At 41.2% G+C, this 23,638-nt stretch overlaps 1 protein-coding gene across 1 annotated transcript in view; it reads right to left on the bottom strand.

Annotated features, from left to right (window-relative positions):
- dnajc10 (DnaJ (Hsp40) homolog, subfamily C, member 10) overlaps nucleotides 1-23,638 on the bottom strand; it is a 39,551-nt gene that overhangs the window by 5,508 nt on the left and 10,405 nt on the right. The window contains exons 11-24 of the mRNA XM_080412929.1: nucleotides 23,358-23,423; nucleotides 23,125-23,214; nucleotides 22,689-22,799; nucleotides 21,934-22,048; nucleotides 20,589-20,716; nucleotides 20,094-20,210; nucleotides 12,018-12,119; nucleotides 11,473-11,533; nucleotides 10,044-10,138; nucleotides 8,544-8,674; nucleotides 7,605-7,658; nucleotides 3,791-3,938; nucleotides 1,886-2,008; nucleotides 455-562 (exon numbers count right to left, since the gene is read on the bottom strand). Of these exons, the coding sequence (XP_080269055.1) occupies nucleotides 455-562; nucleotides 1,886-2,008; nucleotides 3,791-3,938; nucleotides 7,605-7,658; nucleotides 8,544-8,674; nucleotides 10,044-10,138; nucleotides 11,473-11,533; nucleotides 12,018-12,119; nucleotides 20,094-20,210; nucleotides 20,589-20,716; nucleotides 21,934-22,048; nucleotides 22,689-22,799; nucleotides 23,125-23,214; nucleotides 23,358-23,423 (1,449 nt within the window). The remainder of the gene's footprint in view (nucleotides 1-454; nucleotides 563-1,885; nucleotides 2,009-3,790; nucleotides 3,939-7,604; nucleotides 7,659-8,543; nucleotides 8,675-10,043; nucleotides 10,139-11,472; nucleotides 11,534-12,017; nucleotides 12,120-20,093; nucleotides 20,211-20,588; nucleotides 20,717-21,933; nucleotides 22,049-22,688; nucleotides 22,800-23,124; nucleotides 23,215-23,357; nucleotides 23,424-23,638) is intronic.

Below are 23,638 nucleotides of genomic sequence, written 5' to 3'. Positions count from 1 at the left end.
TCCGCGGCAAAATATATATCAATTTGGGTGGTCCTTGGCACAAAAATCGTGAAATTGTGCGCAAATTGAATATTTTGTGATGGGGGGATCCGCGGACAATCATTGTGGGTGGTCCTTGACATGAAAAAAGTGTGAGAACCACTGATATTATAGCAACATAAGTAAAAAACTAAGAAAACAATAATAACTGTTTGGATTTAGAAGACATTTGTAGAAAACCCAGACGCAAAGATTTTAGTTAAAAAATGCTCGCTTTAAAAAACATATACTGTATATTCAAAGATTTGCACACATTTTCAATAAATAGCAGATCTACAAGCTGCCCTATGAGCTTGTATATCTGCTATTTTTGAATAGCCCGGAGAAATCTAAAATGACAGAGATGCATTTCCAGGATTAAATGGGTTAAGATCTCTTGTGTAGTAGAAGTGGTAAAACACAACGGTTGTCCTACCTTGGATGTGTTTTGTAACCATGGCGCCATTTGTTTCAGTCTCTGTCTGAGGAGGTCAGCGATGGTGTTGGCCTCACGGCTGTTTACGTGTTCACCGGTACGATCACGCTGTCAGAACACACACACACACACACACACACACACAGGTTTGTATTACTTGTGAGGACATCAACAATTTATGTATGCTATTTTTTCAACTTTTGGCCATTTTTAACCGTACGCCTCAAGCCGAAAAATAGCAGATCTACAAGCCCACAGTAGTATCGGCAATTTTTCGATGCATGACACCAGTGCGCAGCCAAGTATAAGCCATGTTTAACTCTCATTCCAAGGCCCAAAACCTAACCTCTAAATGTCTAATCCTAATCTCAGCCTGAATCTTTTCCTAATTGTAAATGTAAAAATCTTTTTTGAAAGATAAAACAAAAAATATCCTTGGGAGGACCAGGAGAATTGTCCTCACGTCTTATTTCTCATATTCTACTATACTTGTGGGTATATTTGGTCCTCACAAGTACAGTAACACACACACACACACACACACACACACACACACACACACACCATTTGTAAGGGACATGCATTTGTCGAGCATGTCGGTTGCGCCCATGAAAAATTTTGCCAAATGTTCTCGGCCAATAGCAAACAGCCTATTCTGCTGTTTCTTGGTGTCGTTTGGTGGATTGGGTGTTTATCAGTGTCTATCAGTTAATAATCTCTCAAGAACAGATTCTGCGCTGCGTTGGAATCTGTCGGGGAGGTTCGTCATAACTTGTGCGCATTCAGATCAGGAAGTAGGCCGCGCTTTAACCAATCAAATGTAGTGGGCGGGATTCACATGTCCGTCGATCTTTCCCCCTCGAAACAAACCCAAACTAATTTAACAATAGCGTCCGCGGAGCAGACAAAACCACGGAAAGATATTCACATTTTAACTTACTCTTTCATCATAGAAACAAGTGGGCTTATAACCAAAACGATCCATGTTCTCTGGGAGAAGTGGTGTTAGTGTTCCGTGTAGAAATATTGTTAGTGGGAATGAAAACATAGTGGCACCCACCGGAAGAGAAAGCTGAAGGCAGACCTCTAAACCCCGGTTTCCCTGAGCACTAGCGTTACGTTTTCTTCCGCCCAGAGCCAACAGACATAGAACAAACAGCAGAGGGCGCTGTTTTTCATTTTCAGTTGGCGATGGGTTCCCAGATTGATCAGTTAACAAGGAAGAAACAAGACATAATCTGCAGTATAATAATTTAAATATATTGTTGCTGTCGGGCAGAAACCTCTTTGAGCTTGTTGATCTGCCACTTTTGATGCTTTTAAATTTGAATCCTGACATTTGAGGTTTCCACCCGATTGAGACGATACATGTGTGTGTGTGTGTGTGCGTGTGCGTGTGCGTGTGCGTGTGCGTGTGTGTGTGTGTCTCACCGTCCTGGTGGGCAGGTAGGGGTAGAACCTGACAGTGGGGTAGGCCGTGACGCTCGCTGATTGGCAGATCTGGTGATGAGCCTGACAGTCCACCTTCCCCGCACGCACCTCCCCTTTAATTATCTGACCACAGGCACCGTAACTTTTAAGTATTATACAGCACAAAACTTCTGATTTATCACACAAACTCGCCCTTAACACATTGACCGCCAGAGGTTAATCTCATAATGTACTCACCAGTGCCAACGTGTTATTGTTGTTTTTTAGTTTTTTTTCATGTCGCCATAGATCTTGTTAAAATCCTTAAGATTGAGCTGTGCACTGTTTGTAAACATCGCCGACATCTCACTGCTTCTACCAGTGAAGACCACGTGTCAAACGGTGCCTCCATGTTGTAGTTAGAACGGTTTACGTTAAACAGTGATATGCGAGGAGAAAAAACTACAAGGAGAAAATGGAGTTTCAGTTTCGTCTGCAGAACGAGGGCGGACGTGATCGTCAAAACCGGATCCCAAATAATTCTGTTTCCGGTCATCAAACCGGAAGCGGAAATGGATCAAAAAATTCCGAAAGTGCACCTGGAAAATGTCAGCGCGAAAAGACCGTGGACCGTAGGGCTACGGTCTCGGCGCTTAACAGTTGGATTTAACGGACCGTAGGACTACGTTCTTGGCGGTTAATGTGTTAAAGCCTCACCATGTAACTTTCTTTTCATGGATAAAATGTAATTTTGTCCAATCTGCATGGTGGAGTACTGTATGTTAATACAATATGACTTATACAATTGGGGTGGTTGTATTTTGTGTCATCTAACCCTAACCCTAGACACAGGATCTGACAAGAATTTTGACCTGATGGTCACGATCCAATTTATCCCCTGAGCAAGCAGGCAGGCTCTATTAGCTCAATGGTCCAAATTTCAAGACTTACTCAGGAAACAAGAGTTCAAATCCGAGGTAGAAGAGGAAAGTTAGATAGTGCAGCTTTAAATGCATCAAAATACTATATATATGATGATATTTGATATGTAGCGGTTTTATGCATGATAAATGCATTTTCAGGGTGCAATACCAATTTTACCCAATCAGGGGAGAGGATTCATACGGGATGCAGGATACACAAGTGAAATTGGAAGTGATGACACAAAGAAATGAGCAGATAAAATTGGAACTGGAACACTATAAAAAAATATATCATACAACAACATACACTGTGCCTTTAATGATCTGGCAACAGACAACCTCCACTTTAATTGTCATACATTTTAACCCATTAAGATCTGAGGCTGATTCAAAAAATGTCTTCTAAGTTCTAAATCCTAACAGTTTTCTGAAAAACGTATGTTTCTATATCAGTGGTGCTCAAACCTTTTCATGTCAAGATCCCCAAAAATTATATGTATTTGGCCATCTCAAAATATTTGCTTCCAGGGACCCCCAGAAGCAAATATTTGAGTTAAAAATATATATTTCAAAATGTTTTAAAAATAGCAAATCTACAAGCTCATAGCGTGGCACGAAGTGACATGCTATGAGCTTGTGTATCTGCTATTTTTGAATAGCCAATGTATAAATGTAATAATGGTTAAAAAGATTGCGATGCTGTATTAACTACTTTTTCTGGGTACCCCCTGGAACCGCCCCCCCCCAAGGACCCCCTTGGGGGGGCTTTGAGAAACAATGTGCTATATAATAATAATAATAATAATAATACATACGATTTATATAGCGCTTTTCTAAATACTCAAAGTCGCTTTACATAGCAGAAAAATAACAACTTTATTAGAATTGACTAGTTAAAAAGGATTAAGATCTATAAAAGATCTATATATATATATAATATATATAGCTAAAAATCTAAAATGACAGATGCTTTCCCGGATGTAATGGGTTAAGTAGTAGTTACCCTGGCCAGGAGTTCAAACTCGGGGCTGAAGTGTTGACAGGGCTGACACCAGGGGGCGTAGAAGTCGATGACCCAGTGGTCTGAACCCGACATAACCAAAGACTTGAATGTGTCCGGAGTCAAATCCACTGACTGCCTGGGTAAAGAACTACACACACACACACACACACACACACACACACACACACACACATATTATTAAGGGTGTCACGATACTCGATACGTATCGAAATCGAACCGAAAATGACGTCCGATACAGTGTATCGAAATCAAAAGCCATATCGCGATTCAAGGGTTAATTTAATTTAGCTTCCGGGTGAAGCCATGCTTGAGCCGCTGTGTTTTTCCGTGCATCGCGCATGCGTGCTTACGACGGGGGAGAAAAAAAAGACGACAGGACAAACCCACACGCACCACAGAGGAGTTTGGAGGAGACAGAGAGAGAGACCGCTGTAGCATTGCGTCTGTACTACTACTTTACATTTCACCATGGCCACTGCTGAAGCCAGCGATGGTAATGATGATACACAAACGGAAGAATTGGAAAAACCCTCCCGCTTCCTTTAAGTCAAAAGTCTGGCAATATTTTGGCTTCCCAGTGAATTATGAGGGCACCCTACGCGTTGTTGACAAAACGGCTACCGTTTGTCGATTATACTCCACATTGATAGTTGCTCCGCCTTCTCTTTTTCCCCTCTACACCTATACCTCTCGGCCAAAAATAGCCGATCTACAAGCTCACAACGCCTCGCAGCGCGAGGCGTTGTGAGCTTGTAGATCTGCTATTTTTGGCTAAAGTTCCCCTCAGAAAAGGGATGGGGTTAAGGTAAAAAATAAATAAATCATATAGCCCTCAAAGCTGAAAAAAAGGACGCTTTAAAAACATATATCGTATCGAAAATCGAATCGAATCGTGACCTTAAAATTGAAAGTCGAATCGAATCGTGGATTAGGCGTATCGTGACAACCCTACATATTATAAGGTGCTGTTAAAAGTGTACAGTCAGCAAATCAAGGAACAAGTGCACAACGCCCCTCAGGGGTATAGAGGTAACAATGTCTTCACCACATTTGGCGGCTACCAATAATAGAAGAGACAACAGCACAGAATTTGTTTACAAGCCGTTTGGCTGCTTTTTTTTTGGGGGGGGGGGGGGCATTCCAAGTTGTTGGAAGCCTCTTACGACCAACCTACAGTATGAACATGTCCCGAACTGCCAAAAACAAAAGCAGGTAGAACCTAGCTCTGTGATGGTATCAAGGAGCGGCTGGTTATTTAATGCCTTTAGTCATAAAAGCTCCCTCTAAGCAAGAGTTGAGAGAAACTGATTTTTGAGCCTTCATTGACAACAACAACAACAACATCTGGTGTAGTCACAGAAAGACGTGCAAAGATTTCAGGATTATTCATTGACACAGGAATGGTTACACATTCTCACTGACCGCAGGAAAATGTTTGGATGATATGTCCTTTGTTATGGAGGTCAACTATTCTATCATGACGTGCTATGTAAAGTCCTACAGGCATGGCAGGGTGGATTTCATATTGTATTAACATACAGTACTCCACCATGCAGATTGGACAAAATTACATTTTATCCATGAAAAGAAAAAGTTAGAATATGGAGGTTTCTGCGACGCTATACTTCGTTGTACAACGGTGGCGTACAAAAACAGACGATCTACTGTACAAGCTCACAATGTTATAATCGTTCATTAGTCGTAATCGAGGCAATAGTTTCAAACAATGGTGATATTGATTTGAAGTCATATCTAGGGCTGTCACGATTTAAAACAATTAAGTTGACTATTAATTGTCACACAAATAATTGCAATTAACGATTTAATTGTGTTTTTGGCCATTGAACATTGGAACATATGAATAAAAATATATATTTTTAGGCTTCGTATTAAAAAATTGCACAGATATGAGAAATAACTTAAATATATCAAATAAATTACTGACATGACATATTTAATAATTCTATACTTAACAAAAGTACAAATAGCAGATCTACAAGTTCACAACGCGTCACTTCTGCTATTTCTGAATTTGAAAATGTATGAACATTTATGAACATTTCTCAACATGGAAACGATTATGCAAAATGATAGCGATTATCTCAAATAATTGCGATTAGTCGATTCTGTACTGATTGTCATTTGGCCTCGCCCCAACAGTCTCATCCTCTCTAAATGGAAATTGGGCAACACCCCCCCACCTCTTCCCCTTCCTTCCTTTTCTCTAGTGTGTTGAGGGGGATGATGAGATTACTGCCACTTGAGAAGATCAGATACTGTACACTGCACTTGGGACGTGAAAGAAATGTGATCTCACGTGGTTCCCCCCCGTTCATAAAATATGTAAACAACCTGATATTTATGGAACCGGGTTCAGATACTTTCATTTGTTTTGAGAGAGAGAGAGAGAGAGAGAGAGAGAGAGAGAGAGAGAGAGAGAGAGAGAGAGAATATATTAACCCATTAAAACCGGGAGCACATCTGTGTAACCACTTAAACTTAAAATTGTATACTTTGGCTATTCAAAAATAGCAGATATACAAGTTCATAGCGCGGCACCGAGTGCTTGTAGATCTGTGAGCTTGTAGATCTGCTATCTTTTAAAAAATCGCGACTTTTTTTGCAAATCTTAAATCGTATTAATATATATATATTTTTAAACATTTTTAACTCAAATCTCCGCGGCCAAACACATATCATTTTGGGGGTCCTTGACATGGAAAAGTTGGAGCACCACTAATATAGCAACATACTGTTAGGATTTAGAAAACTTTTTTTTTCATGTAGTTGGTCGCGGAACCCCATCTCAAAATATTTTGTTCCAGGGACCCCCCAGAGGCAAAGATTTGAGTATGAAAAATGTATATATATTCAAAGATTTGAGTATGAAAAATGTATATATATTCAAAGATTTGAGTATGAAAAATGTATATATGTTCAAAGATTTGCACAAATTTTCACCATTTTTCAAAAAAATCTACAAGCTCATATGAGCTTGTATATCTGCTATTTTTTGAATAGCCAAAGAAATCTGTAAATGACGCAGATGCGTTCCCAGTCTTAATGGGTTAAAATGAAAACAAGTGACAGATTGACTCATGTAGTGGCTCGGCGCTGAGCTCTCTCACAGACATGGATGTTTATGTATTGGGTACAGTATTGTGTATTATTTATGTATTATGTCTGATACTATGAGGTGAGGCTGGATGTGGATGGTTTACGTGCTGTTAAAACCATGACTCTGTGTGACCACGGTGATGAGTGCACATGAGTCTTGTGCCAACGGTCATGCTGGGTGGACTGGACTGTGCCATTTATGTATAATGATAATATCAATAATAATAATAATAATCGTGTGCGTTTGTATGTATGTGCTATGCCTTGGTGGGCGGGTGGGATGAGGGTTTTTTGGATTGGGGACAAAACAATGTGATGTTATCCCCATGATTTGAAAAAAGAAAATAGAAAACAGTTAAAGAAAAAAGATAATATATAGGGTGCTCGGGTGGAGCAGTGGTAAAGTCCCTGCCCGCCACCACGGAGGTTGTGGGTTCGAATCCACCGTGGTGCGTCCGGCTTTGTCGAGCGTCTCTATAGTATAGACGCTCGACAAAGCCGGATACACTCTATACGAACACAATTGGCCAGGCGGGGAATATAACATAACATTAGATTAGACTACATTAAATTAGTCTGGATACTATGGAAGTAGATTACATCAAATTAAATGATAGTTGATCATAAAATATTCTGATTAGACATGGACTGTGTGAACGTTAGGTACAACACTTACCCCAAAGCCCACATCCTCAGTGACTGTGCATCTCGATGCCAACCGTTATAACTCCTACACACACACACACACACACACACACACACACACACACACACAGAGAGAGAGCGAGACACAGACATAGAGAGAGTCTTTTCATTTATTTGATTTAACTGTTTTAAAACAAAAAAGAGAGTAAGAAAGTAACCCGGCCCCTTCACTCATTAGAAGGACAATATCAGTCACCAGAACCAAGTAGGGATTCTCATTTTAAACAAACACCATGGATTCTATTTCTGTATAATAATAAGACACTATGTAATACGTCATTAGTATTACATACTAATGACTGATGTAATATACCAGATCATGTACCAGTACTTAAGTGAAAGTATCAATACTGCAATATAAAAATACTCTGTTACAAGTAAAAGTCCAGAATTCAAAATTTACTTAAGTAAAAGTACAAAAGTATTGGCATCAAAATGTACTTAAAGTACCAAAAGTAAAAGTACTAAATATTTGAAAATAGTAGATCTACAAGCTCACAACGCGTCGCGATGCGACGCGTTGTGAGCTTGTAGATCGGCTATTTTAAAATAGCCTAGGCATAAAATAGGGCTAAAGTGGTTAATGTATATGTTTTATAGTGTAATAATTTATATCTGCAAAGTAACTAGTAACTAGTTTTCAAATAATTGTAGTGGAGTAAAAGTACAATATTTGCCTCTGAGATGTAGTGGAGTAGAAGTAAAAGTATTGGAAATTGGAAATACTGAAGTACAGTACAAATACCTCAACATTTTACTTAAGTACAGTACTTAAGTAAATGTACTTAGTTTCTTTCCACCACTGCTAATGACTGATGTAATATACGAGATCATGTACAGTGAGACAGTTACAGGTGTGTGTGTGTGTGTGTGTGTGTGTGTGTGTGTGTGTGTGTGTGTGTGTGCTTACAGGTAGTGTTCAGGTGAGCGTTTGTTGGGGTACAGTCTGATCTCGGGGTACGCCCTCACTCCCTCAGAGCGACACAGAGACTGATGCAGCTGACAGTCCACCGAGCCCACCGACACCAAATCTGTCAGCAGCTACACACACACACACACACACACACACACACACACACACACACACACACACACACACACACACACACACACACACACACACACACACACACACACACACACGTCTGTGTGAGCACATTAGCTCTTCAATGTTGCTTCGATTATTGCAAATAAAGCAAGAATATCCTACAAATGCAGGAACTGTGCATAACATAGCATTTCAGCTGAACAACCTCAAAATTATATTGCAGTAAGTTCAACATACTTAATAAAACTTTTTCATGCCAAGGACCCCCATAATGATATAGGGGGGACAAATGTCCCCCCCCCCCATCTGAAAATGTTTTGTGCCAGGGACCCCCAGAAGAGAACACGTTCAAGATTTTTCTGCTATTGCATCTGCTATTTTTGAATAGCCTACGTATAAAATACGGATGAAGACCCCCTGGAACCCCCCCCCCCCCAAGGACCCCTGGAGGTCCCCAGACCCCACTTTGAGAACCACTGTTATATTGTATGTTGAAGGGACAGGTAGAAACTGTGATGTGTTGGACATAGTCATTTGTTATAAAAGCCTGCCACCTTGTGGCCAAAAAGAGAGTAACTCATAGCTACTTTTTAGCTCAAGACATACATTTTCAAAGTGTCAGCCAATCAGGAGAGAGTACCCAGTTATCGGCTTAAAATGTTATAGTGTTCCAGTTCCAATTCTGTCTGCTCATTTCTTTGTGTCATCACTTCCAATTGTACTTGTTTAATCTGTATCCTGACTGAGTTCTCTCTCCTGATAAAATTGGCAAAATTGAGCTGAAAATGTATTTTCTGTTCAATAAAGAGCTGGAGAGATGGGGAAACCCCTGTTACTGAACAAACACTAGTATATAGCAATGAGTACTATACAAATTTAGAGCTATTTAACATTTATTTTAATGAAAACATATCACTCACTCCTTTAAATCAGTTTGTCCTTACCCCGTGACAAACGTGCCTGCCAGCCAGCCAAACGGAATGGGGCAAAAACATCCCATCCAACTCCATCGGCGAAGGTAACTAACTAGTCAGTGGCTTACTGAGTGCCAAATAAGTTGTTTCGTAAATCAAATTATGAGCAGAACTCACTGAACCACCACCTACTCTAATATCTACACCACCTAGTATCAAAATAGGGGTTGATTATTAATCGATCATTTGATTAAATTATCTATTATTCTTCACAATTGATAAAAAAAAATCTATTTTTTTGTTAAACCATTGCACCCCTAAACCCCATCACTTCTTCCACCTAACCCCTTCATGATGCCTTTCGTTACAAATGCACAATGTATGGATTATAAATTCAAACTTAGTATAGCATGACGTATGTGTGTAATAATGAGAATATATTCAATACCCTGGCCATCCGTCTCCATTCAGGCTTCAGGGCCTGACAGGGTCCACACCATGGAGCGTAGAAATCAACCATCCACAGCTCACCTCCAGATCCACCTGCAAACACAACAAACACAATATTGTTGCTGTCGGGGTAGAAAATGTGTAAATGAACGCCCTACTTGATCGTACTACAAGCGTCACACGAAAGCACAACATTTTCAAGCTTGTAGTTCAGCTACTTTTGCTATTTTTGAATTTGAATCCTGAAAAGTAACCGTTTTGGACATAATGAGGTTTCCACCAGACAGAGATTGTATAGTTTAAGGGGCCATGTCAGAAAGTAATACAATAAGTTTTAAGATTTTTTTTTTTAAATTGTATTTGTTCACACAAGAAGTGGTATTAACACATCGAGTGCCATAAACGGTCCGGACCGTTTTTGAGGATCCAAACGAGAAGTGCCGGAAACGGTCCGGACCGTTTTTGACCCAATTCTATTTTTATACGAGTGGCCCACGTGGGGCGCTAAAACGAAACTTTGACATCACCCAAGGCATTTCTGAGAAGAAGAGGTTGGATGTGGCTCCATGTCAAAAATCCTTCCGGTCGGCGTTTTCAATGTTATCTCCTTGACTAAAAGCTTAATATCTCCATTTCTTTTTAACGTGGTGGAAACGAGCCGTTTTCGATCGGCGATCACGCTGCAATGGAGGGTCGCGTTGGAAATATTATTGTTCCAGGCGTTAGTCGGGACCCTCCGCCGTCTCGCACGCACGCTTTGTTTACATGCACTTCCACGTCGGGGCTTCCACAGCACGAAACGTATAACGCAAGTGGATGGAAGAAATGCAGGCACTCAACGTATAATATTTTAATAAACCTCTGGCACCCAATGTGTTAAATTATAATTTTTTTACTTTTCTCTCTAGAAACTTTTTAGGCTATGACCCCTCAAAATAATCATATTTGAACTAATCGTATTTGAACCCCCTCCCCCCCACCAACCCCCACCCTGACAAGCAATTGGAATTGCGCTCTATGGCCGTTTCAGGGCTTTTTGGTGGAGCACTGTGGTCGCCTCAAGCTGAAAATACTTACATTTTTGGGAGAGGAGTGCCGCTCATCAATGTCACTTTACTATGTTAGCTTCCTGCTTGGAACATTACACCTAACCCGTTCAATCCGGGAACGCATATTGTGTCATTTTAGATTTTATGCTTTGGGCTATTTCATGCCATGAAAGGCGCTATACAAATAAAGTTTATTATTAATATTATTACTACGCCCTCAAGCATCGAGGAACCTTTGAGTGTCGCTCAGCGCACGTGTAACGCTCTCGAAATCATATCCAAAGTGTTCTCTGTCGCCCTAAATATGCTTTCTGTGGACACGACCCCTAGTATTCTCCATCACTTTACACTGAACTACTGTAGAAGTAATAGTCTTACCTTTAACTCTGTCTCTGAAGCTATCAGCATCCAACACCACCACCGTTGGACTGACCAGATCCTAGACACAGACAGACAGACAGACAGACAGACAGACAGACAGACAGACAGACAGACAGACAGACAGACAGACAGACAGACAGACAGAGAGACAGAGAGACAGAGAGACAGACAGACAGACACACACACAGAGAGAGAGAGAGACAGAGAGAGATAAAAGGACAGACAGAGAGACAGAGAGACAGAGAGACAGAGAGAGAGAGAGAGAGAGAGAGAGACAGAGAGATAAAAGGACAGACAGAGAGACAGAGAGAGACAGACAGACAGACAGACAGACAGACAGACAGACAGACAGACAGACAGACAGACAGACAGACAGACAGACACAGAGAGAGAGAGACAGAGAGAGACAAAAGGACAGACAGAGAGACTATGATGTATATTGATATGCATACAGTATGTGTGGTTTCAATTCAATCCAGCCTGCTATCAACCGTTATCAGTTATCAACTGTAAGGGTGTGTGTGCGTGTGCATGTGTGTTACCTGTATAAATTCCAGTATTGCGTCAGCAGAATGATGGCCTTCATACTCATAGATGGAGGAACGATTGAAGATGACAGTTGTCGGGTAGGCCTGAATATTGTACTGCACACACACACACACACACACACACACACACACACACACACACACACACACACACACACACACACACACACACACACACACACACACACACACACACACACACACACACACACACACACACACACACACACACAGCATTAGTGGTGTTCCAGCATTTATCAAGGCGTGCTCCCACGGGCACAGAAGTAGACAGACAGACAGACAGACAGACAGAGCTGTGAAAGCTTGTACATATGATCTGCTACTTTTGAGTTTTTTGAAAATGTTTGACATTTTTTGAATCGTTTTGTATTGATATTAACATAAATCTTCTCTTCTGGGGGTCCTACTCCCTGGCACAAAACATTTTCAGATGGGAGTCCGCGGCCAAATAAATATCAATTTGGGACACAAAAGTTTGAGAACGACTGATGTAGACAGTTAAGAGAGACAGACAGGTATGTGGAGAGGTAAACAGACATGTAGACAGTAAAGACAGACAGACAGACAGACAGACAGACAGACAGACAGGTAAACAGACATGTAGACAGTAAAAGCAGACAGACAGACAGACAGACAGGCATACAGACAGACAGGTAAACAGACATGTAGACAGTAAAGACAGACAGACAGGCATACAGACAGACAGGCATACAGACAGGTAAACAGACATGTAGACAGTAAAGACAGACAGACAGGCATACAGACAGACAGGCATACAGACAGGTAAACAGACATGTAGACAGTAAAGACAGACAGACAGGCATACAGACAGACAGGCATACAGACAGGTAAACAAACATGTAGACAGTAAAGACAGACAGGCAGACAGGCATACAGACAGACAGGCATACAGACAGGTAAACAGACATGTAGACAGTAAAGACAGACAGACAGACAGACAGACAGGCATACAGACAGGTAAACAGACATGTAGACAGTAAAGACAGACAGACAGACAGACAGACAGGCATACAGACAGGTAAACAGACATGTAGACAGTAAAGACAGACAGACAGACAGACAGGCATACAGACAGGTAAACAGACATGTAGACAGTAAAGACAGACAGACAGACAGACAGACAGACAGACAGACAGGCATACAGACAGGCATACAGACAGGTAAACAGACATGTAGACAGTAAAGACAGACAGACAGGCATACAGACAGACAGGCATACAGACAGGTAAACAGACATGCAGACAGTAAAGACAGACAGACAGGCATACAGACAGACAGGCATACAGACAGGTAAACAGACATGTAGACAGTAAAGACAGACAGACAGGCATACAGACAGACAGGCATACAGACAGACAGGTAAACAGACATGTAGACAGACAGACAGACAGACAGACAGACAGACAGACAGACAGACAGACAGACAGACTGTTAGGACCAGTTTATAATATCTGTGTACAGAGATATATATTATAATGTGTGTATATAAGTTCTTTCTTTGATTTGTATTCATTTAATGGAATTCCTGCAATGTATTAATCCAATGTGTAATATGTCTGACAGTCCTTATCAGCTAGTAGAATTCCACTCCACTGTCTCCTCCTCTCCCCTGTCTTGTGATAATAAAGTGCTTGGTAGAGGGGAGGATGCGCCATTGTAAGTTGGGATCGTGTCCAGTGAGGTACATGGTCGTTTACAATCCTCGTACGAGTAAAAGAGATCTCGTGTGTCACGTGTCTTCTTTATCTGTGTGTGATCAACAGCAAGGGGGTTTAAGATAACGATCAAGAACCTATCATTTCACTGGTCCTTCGTGTCGGATTTCTACGTCGTTTTTGGAAGAGGAGAAGAGGACGCATCGCAAGTCTATCGATAGCCAGAGATCTAAGAGGGTCCTGCAAGCCCTGGGGTGTAAACCAGGCCGGTGTTCACCAGTCCGAAATCTTCTCTTCGACGAACGACTGCCGAAATCTGAACGTGATCACACGCCTATAAGAAACATGTAAGTGTGGTCCTTGTGTGGACATATTGTTGTTATTACTAAGGTGTAATATTGACAAGTGTGTTGTAGTTGTGCATAGATAAGCAACTACAGTTATAGTTGTGTTGTAGTGGCGGGGGCCACTGCATTTTATTAGCTGCAAGAGTTATACTGAGAACGAGTTTTGTGAGTTCAAGAGAGAGTCACGGTAGTTAAAAGATAAAGAGTCTGATAGCTCCCTCCGGAGGATTTAGTGATTTATCCTCTGGGGCAAGTCGACACGTAGTGGACCCTCCAGGGCAGATCCTTTTGTCTATGTTTAGTCTATATATCTTATAACCCCCATATCATTCTCAGGGGTGTACGGTGTGTGGTTTGAATGTGATAAGTTAGCTGATCCCCTGGGCTAGTCCACACGTGGTGAACTGGTGAATATTTGGGTGTGATACAGTTTTTGACCAGTATACAGCAGTGCCTAGAAACGTTGAAATACACTTAGTTAGGATAAGAACAAGATATTTACAGTGATTAAAATAATTTCTACACATTGAACAGAACATTATAATAACCACACATATTTAAGTTTTCACCCACATAATAGTAATTGACTGCTAATATGGAGAAGGAAAAAGAAGATACAGGTGCTCCTGTGAAACAAGTGATTGTAGTCGATGTTACCAACGAAGGAAATAAGCCAAAGCAGGGCAAGAAGAGAGGCCAGCCAAGGGCCCCCAACTCATGTTTTAGGTGTGGTCGTTTAGGCCATTTTGTGGCTGATTGTATATCAAGCACAACAGTACATGGATGGGATGATACGAGGAAAGAGAAAGGCCAAACAAGGGCCCCCAACTCATGTTGTATATGTGGTCGTAAGGGCCATCTTCTCTTCGGACTGGCTCTTTGCGAGTCATGCAATATGTCAGGCTGGGATGATTAGAGAAGAGAGAAAGAGAAGAAGCTAGGAGGCTGTGCGCATTAGAGCGAAAGCTAGAGAGTATTGTAGTAAGAAGAACATGTTTTGTTTTGTCTAAAAGATGTGTAAATGAGAGAGTGGAATGTGCATTTTTTGTGATCTGTATGAATGCCCCAAATAGATGCAGTAATCATTTAAACATTTCAAATTTCCATGTCGTGGTGCACAACGACATGTAAAGGAGTGATGTTTAAATGGGTGAGAGAGAAGAGGAAGAAAGAGTGAATTTGTATGTGTATGGGTGTGTGTGGAGGAATGTACTTTTATTTAGTAAGAACATGAGAATACAGTACATGGAAGTACAGTCCACCTACATGATTAAATTATGTCCTGCATGAAAGGAGAGAGAGTGTGCGTGTGTGTTCAGGCGTTAGTGCACATGAATGTGAGTGAATGTGGTGTTTGGGTGTAATACATATGTACTATATGTAAAGTGTGTAGGGTAGCAACAGTAGTGTGAAAAAATGGGTTATGACGTGCGTGTGTGCTTGTATACGTGCATGTGTGTAGGTTCATGTACCGAAAAGACTGTGTGTGTTTGAAGCATGTGGAATGACGTCACTTACGTTGGAGAGTGTCAGGTACTGTGTGTGTGAGAGGAGTGGGTGTGTCTGTCTGACTGTCTGCATGTGTGTGTGTGTTCACATGTGTGCGTGAGAGAGAGAGAGACAGAGAGACAGAGACTGAGTACTGGAGAGTGAGTGTGTGCGCGCGTGTGAGTATGTGTGTGTGCTCGCATGCATGAGTGAGAGAGAGAGAGAGAGAATAAGAGAGTGAGAGCAATTCAGTGAGCCTGGCTCTGTGTGCGTGTGCGTGTGTGTGTGTGTGTGCGTGTGCGTGTGAAGTCCAGCCAAGAAAGAGAAAAGGAGGGACTGACCCAAACGAAAATTTAAAGTATTTTTACTCAGTTTGGGAACTTTAAAGTATCTGTACTCATTGTTTAAGTATTTCTAGTCATTTAAGTATCAGCAAGAGTTTGTGAATAGTCCAGCCAGTTTCTCAAGGGAAATAGCTAAATGTTAAGGCCACGTTGTCAGGTTTCGTCTCACGTTATCTCGTGTGTTGATTTAGTAGTAGAATCTCCCACATGTGAAAGTATGGGGGAAGAGTAGCAGGCCACTGTTTACATTCAGATAGAAGAGCAGCTTAGATACAAGCACCAAAACCCAAGAATAAGAGAGAGCTCCCTGCAGTATGCCCCATATAGTTTGAATTGCGTTGGTAGAAGACGTTTTTGTTAAGTTAAGACAGATGATACACATTTTGGTCTCTGTGTTGGCCCTTCCTGATTATACTAAGTCCTTTGTCCAAACTGAAAGATATTAAGGCCTCTAGGTTTTTACTCCAAATGTCTCTTAACCCATTAAGACCTGGAACCTGTGTAAATTTTTGATATGTACTCAACCTCATCTCACTAAAGTTCGTTGTGGTATTTTTGAACCCCAAGGCCGCTAAGGGCATCGATGTTAAATGTCTGACTCTACAATAATAGCCAAGATGCATTTTCTACTTTGTTTATTTTTTGCTGCACAGTAGACTAGCAGAGGCACTTTTACGCCTGGGAAACGCTTATGTAGATAAGATAAAAAGGAACCTAGTCGCGCTTCACATTGGGAGTTTTTATTTGTTATGTCTGCCACCAGTGACACAGACCATTTCACACTTAGGATCTGAAGTTGAGTCATGACCATAGGTCATATCTCAAACAGGAGGGATGGTACACATATAATATATAATTAAGCAGCATTTTCACACTTATAATTTTCAAAATTATGCTAAACAGTTTTGTACATGTTTTTAGACAATGAAAAGGTAACGAAAGGCCATATGTAAGACTATTATTTCCACTTCTTGAAAAGTGATGTTACTGTAAAACTAGATTGAAGTACAGATGTGTGAAAACGGCCATAGCCATAATGCATCACATTAGTGGAGCCATACATGAAAATAGTGACTGGAAACTGGAGGTTTACTTTATTTAAAAGCGAATAAAGTCCAAAGTGCAAATTATCTGTCTAGTCTTTTCTCTCTCCCTACAGGGACTGAAGCACTGGTGATCTGCATGCCGTGATAAAGATCATCAAGCCAAAGGACCAGGACCAACTCTGCGCTGAGAGGGTCCGTTCCGAGTCCTGGTCACCAACACAATTGCTGTGAAACGTGTTATTTGGATCCACAAAAGGCCACTGTAAATTGGTTCGAACATTATCAGACATTTAAGTAATAGGAGTGCTAAAGCCAGCAGCGGGTGGGGCCGAGCTGATAGCGCTACGGTCAGACCCAAACCTGGAGAAGACTCCCATTAAAATAATCCCCTTCCCCATTCCTATTACACCTAGAATAGCACCCCTGGTATTTTTGTGAGTTTTATAATTTCTATGAGTGTATTATATATTTGTATTATTAAAGTTACTCGTAAATCGAGGAGTGTTGACGAAAATGTTTCTCACCGTCTAAATCTAAATGCTGGGTATATTTTTACGCTAATCAAATCGCTAAGACTAAAATGTGAATGTTTATGGTTGCACACATATAAATATATCTGTTTCACACAACTGGTCATGAGAAGTGACATGCCTCGAAATCCAATATCGCTGGTGAGCCTTGGGAGAAAATGACTTTGAACTAACAGCAGCTATTTGCCATGAAACCGTACCATCAGTTGAAATACGCCCTAAATAGCACTGTTAAGCCTGTATGTCACTCGGAAGCCTAACCTTTGTTATGTCCACGCTGGCTCTGTGAAGAAGGGTCAGATCAACGAACAAAATTGTCAACAGACATTAATGCTGACTCCCCCGTGTTTGTTTAGATCAACTAAGAATTGGAGGTTGTAAGAAAAATACAATCTCACTGGTAATCCCGTGCCAATAAGGTTGGTTTGTCTCTCTTTCCCCATCTTGGAGTGGGAAAGCTTATGTTACGTGTAGAGACAATTAACTATAGACGTAGCCTGTTCCTCAATGCTACAATGACCAGAGGCCCAAAACCGTGAGTTTGAGTCAGCGTCGTTAATGGCCGTCCAGAATAGATGGACTCTTGACCTTTTGACTGCTGCGAGTGGAGGGGTCTGCGTTTCTGATAAAAAGGACATGTGGTGTTTTTTTATTTCAGATGACATTAATTCCAAGAATGTTAGTGACGCAAAGCAAGACCATTAGTGTATGGTCAATGAGAAGGTCGTGCAGACATGCGGCGTTGTCTTAGACTGATGACGATATTTGTCCCAAGTGCTCCACTCCACACGAGAGTGTGTATTCCTTTCAAGCCCTATTTGAGAGGGACATAGAAAGTTAGTCCCAAGGCCACTGGAAGCGAAGAGGCAAATGTTTGAGTTGTTGGGTTGATTAATAAAAATCCTGTTATGATGTTCATTTTGAAATGTGATGTTCAGAAGTATTAATTAAATGAACAACAGGAGGGAATGTTAGGACCAGTTTATAATATCTGTGTACAGAGATATATATTATAATGTGTGTATATAAGTTCTTTCTTTGATTTGTATTCATTTAATGGAATTCCTGCAATGTATTAATCCAATGTGTAATATGTCTGACAGTCCTTATCAGCTAGTAGAATTCCACTCCACTGTCTCCTCCTCTCCCCTGTCTTGTGATAATAAAGTGCTTGGTAGAGGGGAGGATGCGCCATTGTAAGTTGGGATCGTGTCCAGTGAGGTACATGGTCGTTTACAATCCTCGTACGAGTAAAAGAGATCTCGTGTGTCACGTGTCTTCTTTATCTGTGTGTGATCAACAGCAAGGGGGTTTAAGATAACGATCAAGAACCTATCACAGACAGACAGGCATACAGACAGGTAAACAGACATGTAGACAGTAAAGACAGACAGACAGGCATACAGACAGACAGGCATACAGACAGGTAAACAGACATGTAGACAGTAAAGACAGACAGACAGGCATACAGACAGACAGGCATACAGACAGGTAAACAGACATGTAGACAGTAAAGACAGACAGACAGGCATACAGACAGACAGGCATACAGACAGACAGACAGGTAAACAGACATGTAGACAGACAGACAGACAGACAGACAGACAGACAGACAGGCATACAGACAGGTAAACAGACATGTAGACAGTAAAGACAGACAGACAGGCATACAGACAGACAGGCATACAGACAGGTAAACAGACATGTAGACAGTAAAGACAGACAGACAGGCATACAGACAGACAGGCATACAGACAGACAGGTAAACAGACATGTAGACAGACAGACAGGCATACAGACAGGTAAACAGACATGTAGACGGTAAAGGCAGACATGTAGACCAGGGGTCTTCAACAGGGGGTCCGGGACCCCTAGGGGGTCCACCGAGTTACTACAGGGGTCCCGAAAATAGCCGATTGTATTTTCAGAGAGTTGGCGTAGAGGGAAAAAGAGCAGACCAAGTACAGAGCCAACGGTCAAGTTGACTAAATATTGAGGGTTTAAAGGTTAACCGTCTGAAAATACACATTAACATGAATTGAGCTATCTATGAAATCTATGAAAAATGTTTTAGTCTGCAACACAATTTTATACAATATGACATGGGGGTCCCTGCTTCATCTCTCTCTCTCAGCTAGGGGGTCCTTGGCCTGGAAAAACGTTGAAGACCCCTGAGTGTAGACAGTAGTGCTGCACAATTAATCGAAAAAAGATCGTGATCTCGATTCAGACACCTATGCAATCTCGATTTTAACCCATTAAGACCTGGAACGCATCTGTGTCACTTTAGATTTCTTTGGCTATTCAAAAATAGCAGATATACAAGCTCATAGCACGGCACCGAGTGCCGCGCTATGAGCTTGTAGATCTGCTATTTTTGAAAAATCTTGAAAATATATTTTTTAGATTTTTTTCAAAAAACTGTTAGGATTTAGAAAACATCTTTAGAATCGGCCTCAGAATTTTTTTCAATTAATTTTTTTTTTTTAAACTTTTTTACTTAATATTTTTATATTTACAAGAGAATCGTGTGAGAATCGTGATCTCAATTCTTATGGAGGAAAATCGTGATTCACATTTGAGCAAGAATCGTGCAGCACTACAGTAAAGACAGGTACCGTGCTACAGAGGTCCTGGTGAATGGTACAGTCCAGCGTGCCAAACTTCATCTGGCCGGCCAATACGATGGAAGCTTTTCTCAGCTCAGGGAGCAACGCTCGACACGGCGGGCACCACTGTAGATAAAAACACATTTCAAATAATAACATGTTAAGAATTTAATAACCAACCTGTAGAAACAGCACTATAAATAAAATACATTCAAATAAGAGGAACGTCGTCTCTGTCGGGTGGAAACCTCATATGTCCAAAACCGGATTCAAATTCAAAAACAGCAAAAGTAGCAGATCTACAGCTTGCAGATCTGCTACTTTTGACACTAGTGGCCAAAAATAACAGATCTACGATCTATCTAAGCTAAAAAAAAAAAATGCTAATGTTCGCCTTCAGAATATGGACGCTGAGGTTCAAGTGGCTAAAAAGTAAATACAAAATAAAAACAGAAATATGTACAGAGTAAAATGACAGATGCAGATATACTGTAGTTGACTGACCGGTGCAAAGAAGTCCACCAGCCAGGGCTCCTTCCTGTCAGACGGGAAGTTGTCAGGAAGCAGAGTGGTCACGTGACCTTTGACACTGTCTCTGGCGAAGCCCACAATGTTGTACAACACATCTTTACCTGGATGGACAGACAGAGACAGACATATCAGTATAATATGGTATAGTATATTGTTGCTATCTTCATATTAGTCATTATTAACTCTTTAACTCATGTATGGGTATTTTTTTGGTAAATTAATGCCCTACTTCCTCGTACAAGAGTGTCGAGTGAAAGTAGCAAAAAAAATGTTGATCGACAAGATCACAATGCTTGAAGTGTTGACACACCCGACATGTATCATGTGTCCGAGGAGAAGGTGTGTGTAGTGCTCGCTTCACGCGCCACCACAGCGTCCCACCAGTCTTTTGAGCAGGAGCACCCGGCCGCACGCACATGAACCGGCGTGCACGTCATTAACCCATTAAGACCTGAGGCGATTCTTAAAAATGTTTTATAAACTGTTTTTGGGGGAAAAAAATAAATCTAGATTTTTCAAAAATAGCAGATCTACAAGCTCATAGCGCGGCACTCGGTGCCGCGCTATGAGCTTGTATATCTGCTATTTTTGAATAGCCAAAGAAATCTTAAAATGACACAGATGCGTTCCCGGTCTTAACACATTCCCTGCCAGAGGGTTTTTTTAATTTTACTTCCCCCAGTGCCAGTGTTTAATTTTTTTTTACACAGGAGCCGAGATACAGGATTTTAAAGTAATAAGTTAACCAAGGAGTGAATGGAGCTAGAAATCTTTGGATCGTGATATCTCTGGTTCTGTGTGGATAAATTGAAAAAAAAAAGACCAAAAAAAAAAAAAAAAACGGTTATACTCGTGGATGGCAGATTTTGGCAGTAAACGGGTGTATTTTTCATCAACGGTTATACTCGTGATTGGCAGGTAAAGTGTTAATGGGTTAAAGAAATTGCCACTACACCACTGCCAACGAGGTAAAAGGTTAAAAAGAACACGGAACTGCCTGACCTAAATAATTAGTTTTCCCCCCCAGCCATTACAAGCAGGAATTGTGTGAAGAGAGAAGGTCAGAGAACACTTTGTATATCTTTGTAATGCAGCTGCAGTTGAAGCCAAGCTCAACTTGGATTGAAGATTTTGTAGCGGCTACTGTACAAACGTCGGGCATCGCTTTGTATCTTCATGTCGCTGGTTTCCATTGAAAATGAATGGTATAGCTGTAGCGTTGGAGCTGCCAGTCAGTGTGAGTGCAGCAGCACTGTAACACTACCTACGGCCCACAGGTTGAGAACCACTGGTTTAGTAATAGTAAAGGTAAACTGACCGTGATGTATTTCAAAGTGGTGAATGCCCAGGCCTTTGAAGACTGCAACACAAGCAGTGTAGATGTATAGAGACTGACACAGCTCTGCATCAGCCATACAGTCCACTCTGCCAACCTAGAAAGACAGACAGACAGACAGTCAGACAGTCAGACAGTCAGACAGACAGACAGTCAGACAGTCAGTCAGACAGTCAGACAGTCAGACAGTCAGACAGACAGACAGACAGACAGACATTCAGACAGTCAGTCAGACAGTCAGACAGACAGACAGTCAGACAGACAACCAGTCAGTCAGTCAGTCAGTTAGACCATTGGTTCTCAAAGTGGGGTCCGGGGACCCCCAGGGGTACTTGAGGGTCCCCAGCTAAATGATGGATAGTTAACCATATGGACCCTTATGGGTCTGTAACTCAGAGAGTGTACAAATGGAATCAAATGGACCCTAATGGGTCCATTTGATTCCATTTGTACACTCTCAGAGTTAAATTAACATTGATTTTACAATATAAATTGGGGTCCCAGAGATAGAAATGCCATTCAATGGGGCTCCTTAACCTAATGCATGTCAAACTGGGGGTCCTTGAAATTAAAATGGTTGAGAATCACTGCTAGAGCCGTAAAAATCTTCTCTTATGGGGTCATATCTGGCATATCTTTTCAAATGGGGGTCCGCGGGCTAATAAGTGTCCATTTGGGGGTCCTTGACATGAAAAAGTTTGAGAACCACTGAGTTAGTCAGACAGACAGACAGATACCTGTATGTGGTCATTTCTGAGTAGAGCCTGTAGTTTCTTGTACTCGTTAGAAGCCAGACTCTTCTGTCCAAACGTGAAACTGACCAGCCAGCGATGACCAGTGAGCTTGTTCTGCAATGCAAGCACACACACATCAACACATTATACCACACATCCACCACATATGTAGTATAGCATAATGAAGAGTAGAATAGTGTCATAATATCGTCCAATTAGTTTAGTTATTTCATTAAATTATTATACAGTATAAACTTTGTACAGTATAAAACATTTTTATCCCACAATTTTGTAACCCATTTTTCACCCAGTGCCAATATAATACAGTATAATTATTTAAGATGATAAATCACGTGGTAATGAAGTAGTACCTTGAAGCTGAATCAGAATGCATTAGTGCAGTACAGTAAGATGCAATACAATGGTACAATAGTAGTACCTTGAAGTTGTCTGCGGTCAGCAGTTCCAGGTCAGGCAGGTGATCTATGACCTGGCTGTATATTTCTTTGCTGTCCAGACTTTGGAGCCACTTGAACACACAACAATAATACACAATACATTACACATGGAAACATGTGTGTGTGTGTGTGTGTGTGTGTGTGTGTGTGTGTGTGTGTGTGTGTGTGTGTGTGTGTGTGTGTGTGTGTGTGTGCGTGTGTGTGTGTGTCTTACCAGTACACTGCCTTGTTTCTCCATGGAGCTTCCAGGGGGGAAGAATGCTGTAGAGCCACCGGTTACCTTGTAAACATAATAGTACATGGAAATACATGTTACATTATATATCGTTGCAGCTGTCTGGCAAAAACATCTCATCTCCATATTCTAACTTTTTGTGTTTTCTTCGTAAATTAACACCCTACTTGATCACACTAAAGCGTCACACAAAAGCATGAAAAGTAGCAGATCTACAAGCTCGAAACGCGGCGCGTTTTGAGCTTGTCGATCTGCTACTT

The sequence above is a fragment of the Gymnoscopelus braueri genome (genome assembly GCF_963280865.1).
Source record: "Gymnoscopelus braueri genome assembly, chromosome: 18".
Taxonomy (NCBI): domain Eukaryota; kingdom Metazoa; phylum Chordata; class Actinopteri; order Myctophiformes; family Myctophidae; genus Gymnoscopelus; species Gymnoscopelus braueri.
The sequence above is the reverse complement of the archived record's forward strand: the minus strand, read 5'-3'. Positions and strand labels throughout refer to the sequence as shown.